Raw genomic sequence first — 13,570 nt, forward strand, 5'->3', positions numbered from 1 at the left:
TGGAAACATGAACAATTCATTAAACACAAACAAACAAACCTGAAATAAACAGCAGCACCAAGGAAAGTTTTACAGTTTAAGAAATAAACATACCTGATAAAGGGAATGGCCATAAAAAACTTATTAGGTGCCAAGCCGAGCTTGGACTTGGGAGTCATATCATTTCTGTGACAAGGCAATTTCTCAATGGAGAACCACTCAATGTTCTGAAACAAAACAATTGCATCTAGCTGATTACTATCAAGAAGTAGCTAAAACCACCCCCCGCATCTTTCGATTGGGATTCTGTTTAGCAACCCACAAATATTCTTAACTCTTACATACCCTAATTTCTCTCCTGGTTTTGGGATTAAATTTTGTGTCCTTCGGAACTCCTGGAATGATGTACAAGCGAGCAAGCTGGTCATTGATTCGAAGTTCGATGTAATCATCCTTACAAATATAGTCTTTTATATCAAAACCAGTTTCTTCGAAGACCTGGAAATAAATGTGGATAAAATATTTGATTTTAAACATTTGAGGGTAAGGTAGGAAGATGAGTTTAAGGGTAGCTAGTTACATAATTGAGATGGTGTCAAAACAAAACAGACGAAGACATCCTAAATCTAACCCGTAGCTAGGAAATTAGGATAAAGCCCCCAGCACCCCCAAATGTAATGCTAAGACAAGTAAAAACTGAACAGATCAAACAGGGATAAACTATAGGCAAAGGACTGCTAACAATCTGGTTACCTATCAGCCAGGAGTTAACTGCTCGGCTGCTTTCAGACAGTGCTGCCTGCATTACATTGTAGCGCCACCAAGTGGCAGAAGGACTGACTGCAACTCTAGTACTCCTAGGTGAAACACTCAAAAAAAAAAAAAAAAAGGCAACTGCATGAATACAACCTTAAAAATTCCTAGGCTGATGGCCAGGTAGTGCGGGCAAAAGCCCTTATTCCAGTACTTGGAAGGAGAGGCAGGCTAATCTCTGAGTCTGAGGCCAGCCTGGTCTGTAGAGTGAACAGCTAGAGAAACCCTGTCTCAAAACAAACTCTAGGTTGTAACCGTTTTGACTATATGGAGGAGGGGATATTGGAGGTAATAAGCGTTAAATGAGGTTCTTAACCATATGACCCTGATTTTGGTTAAGAAAAGACCACAACAGTTCTCTGGACAATACCCAAACATACCCAGGAAAGCCCACGTGGACACACCACTGGAAATTAGATTCCTACAAGCAAGCAAGAAAGCCTGCAATGAAATCCAATTAGCTGGAGCTCTAATCTTGGATCTCTAGTCTCCAGATCTGCAAGGAAATAAATTCTGCAGTTTAAACTACCCTGTCAGTTGTAAGTCAACTCAAGCAAAGTAAACAGTACCTTTACTTTTTTTAAACCTTCCAGTCAACTCCCTAAGCTTTCAGGCAAAGGCAATCATTTAAAATTCAGGATTAAAAAACAAGGCTTGCCTTTAAAAAAATCTACCAAAGGGAAGGCCACCTGCTCCATGGGCCTGTGATCCCATCTCTCCCATCTTTCATGGGTGCTGAAGATGTAAACTTGGACCGTAGGCTTGAGCATAAGTGCTCTTACCTACAGAGCCCTCTCTTCCCAGCATGCTTCCTTCCCATGGTGGCTCTCTGAAAGGCGTTCTATCCAAGTGTTCTCTGACCACACTCATAACCTCAATCTTCCTTCTTCTCCCTGAGCCCCTTGAGCATTTCCAATCATTCCCCATCTCACTTTGTTCATGCCCTGCATATGTACACATGATTCAATGTACCAATATAATGTCTAGGGTTCCGAAAGGAGAAAGGATGTATTTATCTTTCTGGGTCTGACTTAATATGGTTAAGTTCTGGCTACGTCTTTTTTCTGCAGATGACAAGAATTTGTTGCTTGAACTGACATTGCTGGCACACATATAAAAACTGGTGTGTACTGGCAATCCAAACTAAGCTCTCCTGCTTGGGCAGCAAGCACTCTGCACACTGAGCTATACCTCAGACCCTACACCAGTGCCTTTTAAGAGCTGTAACTTTTTTCCCTTCGCTAATAAGCTACATCCAAACTATAACAAGGTAGTAAACACCACTGCATCAAACAGACCAGCTCAAAAACATATCAGAATCAAATTTCTGCTGCTTTCCCAAACTCTAAGATGTTGCTTCTGGCTATGAAGTTTTCAAAGTGACTGTCTTTAATACATTTGAGTGGCTAAATGGCTTTTCTGAAGTAGCTAGGCTTTTACATAAATACAGCCTAAACTGGAACAAATCTCAAAGGTCTGGTAAAATGTGGGGCAGGATAAAAAGCTAAAGGCAGACTTTCCATACATTAAAGGCAAAATGGTAAACAATAGTTGCTGTTTAGGTTCAGGGACCATTAAAGAGCTAACCAGAAAAAGAGAATTTTAAATAAGGATGAATGGTGATTCACTCATTTGGAATTTCCCTTTTACAGAGACACTCCCTCCTTCGAGGCTGCGTGGCAACAGAACCGCAGAGGGAAAGGAACCCGAACCAGGTTCAGATGCTGCTGCGGTTTACATCTGGGATGTCCTCAACAGGCTGATGCTGGCACTCGGCCTCCATCTCATGGTGCTATGTGAGAGGCTGTGGAGCCTGCAGGAGGTAGAGCTGGATGGTGAAAACAGGTGAGAAGCCTAAACCAGCGTGGTACCAACCATGCTCTGAGCCTCTAGGTTCAGCACATAGACAGGCACCAGCTGAGATGCTCAGAACCACAATGATGCCTTCTCCACGATTAACCAAGGCTCTGACAGTGAACACCAAAGTCAATTCTTCCTCCACCAAGTGGTCTTGACACATACTTTGTCTCATCAAACAAAACTAACCGAGAGATGCACCGAGCTGGGGTCTCAATTGGCAGGGAGAGAAGAAGCTGTTTGGGTAGGCAGAATTTCACTCAAACTTTAGAAACAAATTCAGAGGACAAGGAATGACTCTTTTAAATGGCTAAGCTGGGGGTGGAGCAGGACTGGAACTTTATCTTATAGCTCAGGTAAAAGGCTAGATTGAGTTTTGAGAAGAAACATGTAAATGTTTAGAAAAATCCAGACCCTACATTTTTCTGGATAATGAAAAAGAAATAAAAGAACAAAGAATACAGTTAAAGGTCGAAATGTTCTGTCAAAGAAAACATTCAATTTTCAAGCAAAAAGTAGAAAAGACACCATTATAAAGAACAGAGCCAGAGATATGCTTTAAAAGTAGACAGAACAAAGGAAGGTAGATATGACCCCAAAAAGCAAGGTGGGAAGGGGGGAGAAAGACAGTATCTTATTTTTTTAATGTATTATTTTTGTTTTTTGTTTTTTTTTTTTGGTCTAACAGCCCTAGCTGTCCTGGAACTAGCTCTATAGACCAGTCTGGCCTCGAACTCACAGAGATCCACCTGCCTCTGCCTCCCAAGTGCTGGGATTAAAGGTGTGTACCATCATTATCTGGCCCTTATTATTTTTTAGTTATAAACTGATTAGCCTATTAGCTCAGGCTTCTTATTAACTCCTATAACTTATATTAACCCACATGGCTCAGTACCTTATTCAGCGAGGCAGTTACATCTTGCTTGCTCTGTTTCCAGATCAGGACAGCAGACCAAGCTTTTCTCTTCCCAAAATTCTCCTGTTCTTGTTGCCCCGCCTCTACTTCCTGCCTGGCTACTGGCCAATCAGCATTTTATTAAAATACAATTGACAGGGTACAAGCCATTGTCCCACAGCACTTACCCCCTTTAAAAAAAAAACAAAACAAAAACAAAGTAAAAACTCTGAATCTAATATCCTTTGTTTGTGGCACACACATTTAATCCTAATGCTTAGGAGGCAGACAGATCTCTGTGAATTTAAGGTGTGGTGGCACACACCTTTAATATGAGCAATTGGGAGGCAGAGGCAGGCAGATCTCTGTGAGTTCAAGGACAGCCTGGTCTACAGAGGGAGTTCCAGGACAAAGATACACAGAAAAACCCTGTTTCAAAAAGCCAAAAATTACACAATAAAAATAAGAAATAGAGGTTAATATAAAACCATGTAAAGATGAAAAATACACAGAGTCGGGATACTGTATGTTATGTTCTCTTTGAACTGTCTGAATGCTGAGGAAGGAGCAACAGCTGCCAAAAGATATTTGTTTATAAATGCTGCTGAATTAATCCAAGATAGATACTTTGAAAATACCTTGACTTCAAAATTGAAGTCAAAGGGTATGTTACTTTGGAGAAGAGGTTTTGCTTTTGTTTCCACAGAAAATGAGAGGATATGGATTCATTCTGAGTTAAGAAAAATCCAGGTTTGATAAAGAAGACCACTTGAGAAATCTCCAGTAGGTACAGGTGACCCAGATGTTAGAGTTCTACATCCAGAACATATTCAAGACTGCTGCCTGAGATGACCAAGCCTTACAGGATACTTACTCCAGTCATGACTTGATTATAATTTTAAATTTTCTTTAGGTCTCCCAACCAGCAGGAAGTAGCCTGCCTGGTACTCAAGAAGACCAGCAGAGGGCATCAGATCTGTTGCGACTGGAGTTAAGAGATAGCTGTGAGGTAGCATGTCGGTGGTAGTAATCAAACACGGGTCCTTGCTCTTAACCATCTCTCCTGTAGTCCAAACGGTTGTCTCTAGTTAAACCATGCATTCACATTTCAGAAAAAGACTAAGCCTTCTCCAGAGCTTAAAAGAGACTTAAGGCTCCGCAAACTAGCAGCCACACTCACCGCCAACTGAAGACACTCACCTCTCTGGCAGCGCAGTCGTGGGGTGCTTCCTCTTTATTCACTTTTCCTTTTGGAAACCCCCAGCCTGATTTTGCCAGGTATCCCTGAACCAGCAGTACCTATAAACAAGCAGGAAGTCAAAAACCCCAAAGAAATCCAGTTTCCTTTCCCATTTTCCATCCCCAAATATACTTTTCTCCATACTTCAGGTAATTATTTACCAACAAACTATGCACAGCATTTGGCCCAAGCATCTTCTGAGTCTGTAAATATGCTAGCATGAAGAGACACGTTTTCTATTTAAACTGTCTCAATAACAAACTCACAGCTTTTTACACTAAGCCATAGCAAGCACAACAGAATGCAGGTAAGACATCCAAAGTTTAGTTCTTTAACATAAAGAATCTAAGGATGTTTGAACACCTCAGTCAATGGCTGACAAGCAGTTGATCAGCATTTCACTGACGTCTTCAGATCAGTGCACTCACATTCTCGAGCGTCTCATCAAGGATGATCGCACCATAGGTTGGCACTCCCATTTTATATTCCTTCCATTCATCCAAAATCTTTTCCACATCTTCACCTTGCGGCAGCAGAAAGGGACAATGACTAAAGAGTATAGAGACTGTTAAGGAAACTGCCTTTCCCTTAGTCCAGCCTAAGAAGCTACAACAAGGGAACGGCTGGAGCGATGCTCAGTGCTCACGAGCTCTACCCGGCCTCCGGAGTCTAGCTCCCAGTGCCCACATCTGGGGCTCATAGCCACACAGCTCAACTCCAAGGGGTCTTCTGGTCTCCACAGACACCCGTACACACAAATACTCACACGGAGTCAGAAGTTAAAATAAAACTTCACAAAATTACATACAGAAACAAACTTATTTAAATCGACTATATTTTGCATAAAATTATTCAAGTTTACATGTTAGACTGAGCCCAGCACACTCATTTTCCTTGAACAATTCATTAGCTTTTGTATTTAATCTAGACACGATCCAAATTATGCTTCTAATAGCCTGCCTAGACTCCCAAGTTAACGAATACAAAGGCAGAAATCGTGACTGTCTCAGATGCTCATTGTTGAGTCAAATCCATGCCAGAGTCAGCACACCAAAAATGACAGCACAAAAGGAAGGCGTCCATTCGACCAAAGGAAGGACCTGCCAGGAACATAGAGTTAGGTCCTGGAACTCTGGGGAGTAGGCTAAGGCACAGGGTACACACTACATTGATGAAGTTCTTTACCACATATACACATGTACCTATTTCATAATAGTTCATGCTAAGTTAACAGTTTACTATAGTTTATAAAGGAAAATGAGGGTCTCAGTTTCAGAAGAAATTTAAGTATACATCTAAGAAGTAGAACAGTGTAAAATACTAGAGAAATTAACAACAAAACAATCTCTAAAATTGTACATTGATGCCCTAAGCATCAAAGGCACCATCACTAAAACAGGATGAAGGTTGTGCAGAAAATCACAATTCAGGACAGTTTCTTAATCTGAGGATCTATTTGTAATAGTTTTCAAGCCCCTAAAAGCTTATATATCCCATTTTTATTTAGATGTTAACTCTAAAACATGAGACATGAATATATTTTCAATTACGTATGATGACCACGAATATGAATACTACCACTTATTTCTGAGGCCAGACACTTAAGCTATTTTGATTCCTGTGGGCTAGTAGTAACAATTGAAATTTTAGAGTCAAATGATAAGAGAAAAAGGAATATTCTATAGCAAATGGAGCAGAAACTCAAGAGAACCTTTAAATGAGCACTATTAATTACAGTGACAAGTTTGGGCAAAATGAAAGCATATTTAGTTTCTATCATAAATATAATTTCATGAGCTATAATATATTTTGAAGTTTTAGTTTTATGGTTGTAGTAAGAACTAAAATGGCTCTCTACAAATCCAAAGAGGTCAACCACGTATGACATCATAACTAAAAGACAAACACAGTCAATCTCCATGTAACTGTTTTGTGTTTTCAAGACTTACTCCAGATACATTATCCTATGAAACTGATCCCTCAGAGACCAAAATACTGAAATCACTTCCCAATAAAAGTCTGGATTAGGGGCTGGAGAGATGGCTCAGTGGTTAAGAGCACATACTGCTCTTCCGGAGGACCTGAGTTCGATTCCCAGCACCTATGTACGGGACTCACAACCACCTGTAATTCCAGCTTCAGGGAATCTGATGCTTCTGGTCTCCCTAAACACCTGCACCCAATGCATATCCCAACACACATATACACATAATTAAAAAGTAAATAAATATATTTGTAAAAGTCTGGTTCTATATTCACTAAAAATTTTTGGCTGGGTGATGGTGGTGCATGCCTTTAGCCCCAGCACTAAAAAGGCAGAGGCAGAGGCAGGCGGATCTCAATCTCTGTGGGTTCAAGTCCAGCCTGGTCTACAGACCAAGTTTCAGGACAGAAAGGGCTACACAAAGAAAGAAAACCAGAAAGAAAAAAAAAATCTGAGTTGTGGGGCTGGAGAGATGGCTCAGCGGTTAAGAGCACTGGCTGCTCTTCCAGAGGCCATGAGTTCAATTCCCAGCAACCACATGATGGCTCATAACCATCTGTAATGAGACATGGCACCCTCTTCCGGCAGGTGGGCATACATGAAGGCAGAATGTTGTATACATAATAAATAAATAAATCTTTAAAAAAAAAATCTGAGTTGTAAAGTCACTGATTTACCACAAAAACAAAACACACACAAACATTCTTTCACTTTCTCTGTAAGTTGACTCTGCCTCTTCCAAAATAGTTTAACAAAAACAAAACCAACACAAATGAAACAAAACCTCCCAGGCAAACCTATAGTTGTTTTCAGACACACCCAGGCCCGCACACCGAGCTGGAGTCTTTCCAGCGTCCTACACACCCAGGCCCGCACACCGCGCTGCAGTCTTTCCAGCGTCCTACACACCCAGGCCCGCACACCGCGCTGCAGTCTTTCCAGCGTCCTGCACACCCAGGCCCGCACACCGCGCTGCAGTCTTTCCAGCGTCCTACACACCCAGGCCCGCACACCGCGCTGCAGTCTTTCCAGCGTCCTACACACCCAGGCCAGCACACCGCGCTGCAGTCTTTCCAGCGTCCTACACACCCAGGCCCGCACACCGCGCTGCAGTCTTTCCAGCGTCCTGCACACCCAGGCCTGCACACCGCGCTGCAGTCTTTCCAGCGTCCTCTCTCTGCCATTTACTCCAAGACATCTCGCTTTTCACTTCCTGATGCTTTTCTTCCAAAATGACTCCCCCAGTCTATCTAACCTCGAGATATTTTCTTCGCAATCCTTAACACATATTGGTTCTTTCTTAGATGGCAGGCCTATCCTCAACAATTACATGCACAATTAGCCTGATTTCCAAATTTACTCTTTGATTAGGCAACATTCACATATTATTTATTAGATTAAGAAGGGAACTGGGAACCAAAGAAATCAAGTGACTTCATGACCTAGGGGTCACTCTCAGGATCTGGTATGGTTCCTCTCTGTCCTCTGAACGCTCTTCTACTTCTCACACGTTTTGCGAGCATCTTCCTTTATCTCTCGTGACCCTAATGGTAAGCCTGCCTGGTTCACTGCAAAACGCCCGGCACATAGATACCGTTCAGTTATTTAACAAAGCTGAGTTCCTTCTCAAAAGCTTCCTTCCCCATAAAACTAAGTGAAAAGTCTGTATCATGTTTTTGATGTCTGTAACACTAGGATTAAGTATAAAACTTACAAGTACACTCATGAGCGAATTCTTATTCAGAAACCCAAGACAACAGCTGTTTTGGAAAAACCTAAAGTCTATACAAGAGGACCAAAACAAAGGGTTTTGTTATTAATAATTTTCCCACAGCTCAACTATAACTCTTACAAGCAAGGTCTTCTGTCTGTAGAGACTAGTCGCCAAGTCTTCACCTAAAGTGGTACTCAACATAATCCCATTTCTCTTTGACTCATCATCAACCTCTACACAACGACTCGATCAAGTGTTTAAGCACTTGTTCTGACAGTGTTCTTCTGGAGCCCTAGAACCACGGCTTGGATCCCTATCCTCTCTTAAGTACCAGGGCTTGCTTATGGCTTAGGTCACCAACCAACCACATCTTGGATTTCATTTTCACACGATGAGCTTGCTCAAATACTTGCCATGTTAACATCTCTAAAACACTGCTATCTATTTTCTATAGAGCCCCAGGAAGCCCTAATTTTATGGATCTGGGAAGTGACAGGAAGCTTAGTTTGGTATTTTGGGTCATTTGTACCTGCTCTAAGGCTAGCTCAAACACACCGATCTCGCGGGGACATATTCACTGCAACACACACTGAATGGCTAAGAACTGTATACACTAAATAACTCAAATCACTCTGCTTAAGATTTAAGAGGCTCTCTAGAATTTTCCAACTCTGCAATTCTGTTCACTCCTTGTGTCTACAGAGGAAACTCTGTATCTCCTTTAAAAATGTGTTGTCTAAAATCTTTCTACCCCATTTCTAAAGTCTGAGAACATTTAATACAGCAACCCATCATTTTTTTTTTGACCACGTAGAAAAGTTTATTTTATAATCTTTTTTTTTGTTGTTGTTTTGGTTTTTCTAGACAGGGTTTCACTGTAGCTTTGGAGCTTGTCCTGTAACTAGCTTTTGTAGACAAGGTTGGCCTTGAATTCACAGAAATCCAAATCCACCTGCCTCTGCCTCCTGAGTGCTGGGATTAAAGGCGTGCACCACCATGGTCTAGCTAATTTATAATCTTTAACATTCAGGTAAACCTTTTATAACTACTACATTAAAACAAACTTTTTTTTTGATCTGTTTTTCAAGACAGGGTTTCTTTGTAAACTCAAGAGATTCGCCTGCCTCCGTCTACCTACCAAGTGCTGGGATTAATGCCATGCACCACTACATCTGACTAAGCTGTGTCTTATAAAGGAAGAACAGTTTCTTTGATCTGATCACCTGGTTAAACGGCACACCAAGAGTAAGAACCAGAACTGTCTCATAAATAGGCTAGTTATTTCTAAAATAAAATTCACTCCTAATCAGTGCATATTTCGGTATTGTAAGAAATAAGAACAAACAAAAGTGCATCACACACCTATTTTTGTTATGCTTTCTCTAGAGGTTAAAAAACTATAAGAAAGGCAAATGGAAATTTGTGCTAAAATATTTTATTAGAAAGAATGAGAGATGATCATTATAGCAACAGAAAGGATATCAGCTTTGGCAAAGTCTCTTATCCCACACTGAGGTAATCCTGGTGTGTTCTGCATGTAGAAATCCAAGTAAAACCAATGGGCGAGTTCAATCTGGAAGCAAACTCGGATTGCATTATCTCGTTCCTCACTAGGAATATGCAAAATAAATCGGCTGTAAAAACAAAACACACCCAGAAGTTATGCTCACAAACTACTACAGTTGATTTTAATATATCTACTCCCTTACCCTGCCCACCAACTTAGAAAGGAGAGCAGTATCTGATAGGAAGAGTATTAAGAGTTGGGTGTGGTGGTGCAATGCCTGCAATCCACCACTAGAGGGACTGAGTGCGGAGGGTTGTGAGGATAAAAGTGGTTTGAAAGAGATTTGTAATAGAATTTTTTGAAGAGTTGTATAGCTACTGTTCACAAATACAGAAATTAACATTACGGCTTCCTAGCCAATCAGAGCACATGAGGAAACCACAGGGATTTCCTCCTTCATAATACAAGATTACACACCAATGCCTTTGTAATTCAACAAAAGTGCCTGACATCCACTGAGTCCCCACACATAAACAAACAAGAGACAACTGCAGACAGAAGAAATAGGCACTTCTGTTTCTCTTTAACATACTGGGCTTCCCAAGAACACACCCGCAGAGTCTAGATCCAAATGGATTTACTTTTTAAAATCCCAAAGTGCTTTTTAAACACGCCAAGAAAGAAGGAAAGCATATGCATGAGTGCTTTTTCCGGAAACACACAGCAGACATACAGATGTGATGAGGATAGCATTGTCTTATTTTACAGGTTAGAATCGCAGTAGCTGTGCTTCTTTCATGGTTGAGCATTTGGGGACTCTTTTTTTTCTTCAAGCATTAAAAGCAAATTCAACTAAATGAAATAAACGCTAGCCTTTTGGATCACTTTAATTAAAAGAGCTACCACTCAACTAATTAGTCGCAGAGTTATTTACTTGCTATGATATGATGCCAAGTGTTTATTTTTGTTCTCAAATTTCAAATCAAATAAAAAAGATTTAAAATTACAACACCAGTATCACATTCAAATAATCAACCAACAGTACACGCAAGCATGCGCACACACATACACACAGCCACCTGTATATTCTTTCTCCCCTCCCCTCATTGGTCTACCTCACGAGCTCCTAACTCACAGTCAGGGCCTCACAAACACTACCTCCACTATGCAAGTGCACCAGACTACTCTGAATACACTTACACTTGAACAGACCCCAGACCTTAGCACAACTGACTCCATGATGGAGGCACCATTCAGGCTGTAAAACTCAGCATGTAGACAACATCACCAGCCAAAATGAAAACAAAGACCCAATCCATCGAAGTTCACACAGTTCTGGGAAAGTCTCTAAATTACCAATCTCACTTTATAGCTTCTGTAGTTTTGTTTCTGGCTAACTGTTCTTCTTAACTGAAGTACATCAACCCAGAACATGTGTTTTGTGCTTAAAAACTCCCCTGAGAAAGGCTCAGTGCTGCACCGGGATCCTGAGCACCTAGCCAGCTGGCTAATACAGATTCCTATTGACTTAAACCCATGTCCGAGCAGTCTTCTCTGGTGAGTACCCCACAACAATGCTCTCCCAGACTCATGAAATGTCCAAATTTGTTCAATGGCGGCAAATGATATCTGTAGATTTTCATTAGCAGTCTAGAAAAATGTTTTACATGTACTGATAGTTGTGATGTGCCTTTTAAATGTTTCTACCGACTCCTATTCCTGCCAAGAAATAAGTATTCCTCTGGCCCTGCCACAGGACGTGGCTTATTTTCTGAAAATTAAATACATTGGGAAGAGAAAGCTTGGGAAATGTCAATATCAAAATGAAATAACATTTCCCCCACTCTTCAGTATACCCTACTGCAACTAGGGGCTCACACACGCAGACAACATCAGCAGGGGCAGAGAATTCCAAAGGTCCACCAGGACCAAGTCCTTCCAATGTTCAACAGGCAGGACGACCGCCCAGGGATTCAGAGGTACTAGAAAGAGAACTCCAGGGAAACGGCCCCCAAAACTGTGTATGAGCACTGAGGTTTATTCTGCACATGCTCAGATCAGACTCTAAATTGACTGTTACAATCTTTAAATGAACTGACAAAAATCACTGGCCAAATCCCACATCCCCAGTAGGTGACACACAGAGCAAAGAATCCCACTGAAACTAGTCCTCTTGCTGGTTAATTCACCTCCACGTCTCAATAAACACAACCTTCACTTCTTGTCTAGGTTTGGGGTCTTTTCAATACAGCTTCTGAAATGGAAAATGAATAACTCACAACTCGTGCTCCCAGTCCTTGCTGTTTCCTTCTTTGCATTCTCTCAACAAAACACTGTCTGGTTTTGTAGCTTTGCCTTTTTGTTTGTTTTCATACAGGGTCTCACCATGTAGCCCAGGTTGGCCTGGGGCTTGCTTTTTGTAGACCAATCTGACCTCAAACTCAGAGATCCACCTGCTTGTCTCTGCTAACAAAGTGCTGGGATTAGGGGCATGCAACACCACGGCTGGATCATGGCACTGCTGACATTTCAAAGCAGGTAATGTTAGCAAAAGGGGCCGCTCTGCACACTGAAGGATGTTCAGCACCATCCTAGGCATCCATCTGGATAAACTACCTGTCAAGCTGCCACAACCAAACCATCTCCAGATAGTTGCAAATGTCCCCTAAACGGGGGAACATTATTCCCAGTAGAGACTTTCTGGGTTAGATGTGACAGCTTATAGGAGACTACTGTTTGGCACTAAACTTTTTTACTAGGTCCCAACTAACAAGCCAGAACGTATCAAATGGAAGCACCAAATCTATACAGCATTGTTTTCTGACCTTCCTAGAAGTCAGGAAACAGGTAGTAGCCAAACTGCCAAAGGCTACTTCCAGTGATAAAGAACAGAGAAGATACCCAAGACTCTCCTTATATGTAAACCAATATCAGTTAAATAGTTTGTGTTCTGGAACTTTCTCCATGGTCATGCCTGATAAGAGAACCTCAAAACAGAATGGCCACTCTTCATTCTTTCTGCAGCCATTTTTTGACTATAAATCCAGTTCCCTACTTGATGCTACTTGAATTTGTTCAGCAAATTCTACCACACCAACTAAAGGCAATAGGATCTTTAGAAGACTGTCATGGTCTGACAGATCACTAGGCCATCTTCACACTGCAGCCAGCAAATGCAATTCAGAGCCACACCAAGGTGGCCTGCATTATTTCCTGTGCTGTCTTTTGACCCACAATTAACAATTACACTCACCACTCTTGTCTCATTCTTTCTACATCATTCCCATCACTTCAAGTGTTGAAGGGCTAAAGGCAGACACTACCTGGAGCCTGAACCCTGAGGACTTCCCCCTTTGAGCCCCGCCCCCATTCAGAGAGTTGGGATGGGGGGTGAGATGCATGACTACCAGAGTAAGGCAGTTAGTGAATTTATTAGTCAGAAGTAATGGATACTATATTCTTAGATGTGAGTACAGGGGTGTAGGGTAGAGATTGCAACTGAGCAGGACGACAGTAGACGTGCAAGGTAGGGCACAGGGTTCTCAGGAGGGTGCCACTGTAAGTGCCAAGAAACATCTGGT

At 41.6% G+C, this 13,570-nt stretch overlaps 1 protein-coding gene across 1 annotated transcript in view; it reads right to left on the reverse strand.

The window, feature by feature from the left end:
- Nucleotides 1–13,570, reverse strand: part of Dcp2 (decapping mRNA 2) — a 39,685-nt gene that overhangs the window by 16,909 nt on the left and 9,206 nt on the right. The window contains exons 2-6 of the mRNA XM_057788704.1: nt 9,965–10,116; nt 5,213–5,340; nt 4,745–4,843; nt 325–477; nt 94–206 (exon numbers count right to left, since the gene is read on the reverse strand). Of these exons, the coding sequence (XP_057644687.1) occupies nt 94–206; nt 325–477; nt 4,745–4,843; nt 5,213–5,340; nt 9,965–10,116 (645 nt within the window). The remainder of the gene's footprint in view (nt 1–93; nt 207–324; nt 478–4,744; nt 4,844–5,212; nt 5,341–9,964; nt 10,117–13,570) is intronic.

The sequence above is a fragment of the Chionomys nivalis genome, chromosome 14 (assembly GCF_950005125.1).
Source record: "Chionomys nivalis chromosome 14, mChiNiv1.1, whole genome shotgun sequence".
In the NCBI taxonomy this organism is placed as follows: domain Eukaryota; kingdom Metazoa; phylum Chordata; class Mammalia; order Rodentia; family Cricetidae; genus Chionomys; species Chionomys nivalis.